General features: G+C 47.0%; 1 protein-coding gene across 6 annotated transcripts in view; it reads left to right on the forward strand.

The window, feature by feature from the left end:
- The window catches only part of CIT (citron rho-interacting serine/threonine kinase), a 111,429-nt gene that overhangs the window by 4,660 nt on the left and 104,184 nt on the right, over positions 1 to 2,585 (forward strand). For all 6 annotated transcript variants that reach the window (XM_019539237.1, XM_019539239.1, XM_019539240.1 and 3 more), the window contains exons 4-5: positions 1,720 to 1,821; positions 2,042 to 2,184. In XM_019539237.1, the coding sequence (XP_019394782.1) occupies positions 1,720 to 1,821; positions 2,042 to 2,184 (245 nt within the window). The remainder of the gene's footprint in view (positions 1 to 1,719; positions 1,822 to 2,041; positions 2,185 to 2,585) is intronic.

The raw sequence follows: 2,585 nt of genomic DNA on the forward strand, positions 1-2,585 counted from the left end.
GGTGTGTGAGGGGATGTGGGGGATTGTGTATGGCAGTACAAGGTGGAGTGTGAGTGCAGGTGTATGGTGGGGTGTGCATAGGGACTTACCCTATGCACACACACACACACACACACACACACACACACACACACACACACACTCACTCACTCTCTCTCTCTCTCTCTCTCTCTCTCTGGCCCTCCCTCATTGCTCTCTCTCTCTCTGTTCCTCATTGCACAGATGTGCACAGCCCCCTGCCCACCCTCCCCCACTCCTGGCCTCAGGTTACAGGCATGGGCCCCCTGCTTCCGCGGTCCAGCAGGGCATCAGGAGTGTGTGGCCAGCTGGCAGGGGCTCTATAGAGCCAGGCTGGCTCCCCCCGTCTCCCTGCTGGTGCAGCCTGGCCCGGCTCCATAGACCTCTGCTTGCCCAGGCCCCAAACTTCTACAGCCCCACTCTGGGCCCTGTTGGCCCTGGTCCTGGTGCACTGGTATGGGCCCCAAGCTCCAGCCCAGCTGTCACTGTGCATCTGCTGCTGCTTTCCTGCCTGCTGCCAAGTCACTCCAGCACCACATGGTTCCTGGCTGCATGGCTGAGACTGCAGGACTCAGCAGGAGCCGGCCTGGCCCCAAGGACTGGGGCGATTGCCTGTGGTATTCCCCTGCCTCCCTTCTCCCCAACTTGCCTCCATCTTATTGAATTCCCTTCTCCAGTGCAGGAAGGTAGGAACAGCCCCAGGATCCCAGGCCAGAAGCCTCTGCTAGGGACTGAGCCTGCAGGTCTTACTGCTGAGCTGCTGGGTTCTGCTGCCAAATTCCACTCGATCCTACTGCTCCTGGATCCTGTCATCTTTGACCAGTAGCCAGGAGCAGATAAATATCAATTTTCTAGGGGCCCCATGGGCTGGATAGGATGCCTTGGTGGGCCGGATCCAGACTGCAGGCCATATTTTGCCTGCCTTTGGTCTAGAAGATCCCATTTAGTATCTCTGTGGCGCTTAGTTTCAGTTCTCAAACTGTGGATTTGTGTCTCCAGAGATCATAGGCAGACAAGGTTCTTTGGGTAGATGTGATATCTTTTACCAGACCAACTAAATACTTGGAAAAATTGTTCTTTGCAAGTTTTCAGGTGCAAATGCCTTTCTTTGGGCACAGAGAGAGTTTGTTGTCTCCAGAGATAACATCCTTGTTAACAGTAGTATATGGAGATAAGAGAGAACAGACCTGATTACCCACCCATCAGCCGTATTGTCTCTCTGCAAGTTTGTGTACACACAGTCAAGCCCTTACCTTTCTGTAAAAGTGCAGTTTCAAGAAGTTAAATGAATAAAGGATATTAAACCAGAATGCGCTTTTTGTAGAAACCACTGATTAAATCGACGCTTCCTGATCAGTGATTTAAATCGTGATATAAACCAATTTAAATCAAATCCACCCTGGTTTTTTACTGCTATTTATTACTTTTGTTATGGCCATGCCCAATAGCTAATGTCAAACAGTAGATATTCCACAAACACAATGAGAGTTGTCTTAAGTTGAAAACTCTCCAAGCCAAACAAATATGGTAAGAAAGGGTGGGAGAGAAAATGGCTTTCCCACAATTACACAGGATGTCAGTGGAAGTTGGTCATTTGTATAGTCATTTTTGAACATGAAGGATGTGCCTTTGGTACGCTTTTGGAGCTAGAGAATCCTAAATCTTTTTGGCATTATTTAAAATGTACTGTTCCTTTTGTAGGTGTCATTTTTTGAAGAGGAACGGAGTATATTATCTCAGAACATCAGTCCCTGGATTCCACAGTTACAATATGCATTTCAGGACAAAAACCACCTCTACTTAGTAGGCTAATTTTCTTTTTTGTGCTTTTTAAAATTTTAACTTCTATATATATTTGTTTATTTTTTTTTAAAAAGGCAGTAGCTTAAATTAGTACAATTCCTTCTGTAAATTTTCCTGCATTATGAGACACTATTTGATAGCTGCCTTAAGTAGTATTTAAAGTTTTAATATGGTGTGTCTTGTATGTGAATTAGGCCTGTGTATCTAAAATTTCATGCAGGTTATGGAATATTTGCCTGGAGGGGACTTGCTGTCACTCCTAAACAGATATGAGGACCAATTAGATGAAAGTACGGTACAATTTTATCTAGCAGAGCTCATTTTGGCTATTCAAAGTGTCCATCAGATGGGTTATGTACACAGGTGAGTAGACATCTATTTGCATTATATTTATGATATTACCAGTATCATTCTGGAATCAGTGCACTGTAATGGTAAACATTAATTCCTGTATTCCATTTATTGTAGAGGCAGTCTTTAATATAACATATTAGCTAATTGCCCATCAAGAACGATGTATTTCAGGGAGTGTTTACATGGTCCCTCTCTCTCCCCTCTGCTCCCCCTTCAGGGCTGGCTGTGTAAAGACTCCCTCTGCCACTGCCACCTCCTCCTCCAGCCTCTGGCGCGGGTGCTCTCTCCCCCCGCTTGCCTCTACCTTGCAGTGGGGTTCCTCCTGCCTCCCCTCCCTCCCTCCCTGCCACCTCCCCCTCCCTGCTGGCTGTTGTCAGGGGCATCGGGGATGGACGGCACAGCAGTGCTGC

This window comes from Crocodylus porosus, unplaced genomic scaffold, assembly GCF_001723895.1.
Source record: "Crocodylus porosus isolate Cpor-Errol unplaced genomic scaffold, CroPor_comp1, whole genome shotgun sequence".
Classification (NCBI taxonomy): domain Eukaryota; kingdom Metazoa; phylum Chordata; order Crocodylia; family Crocodylidae; genus Crocodylus; species Crocodylus porosus.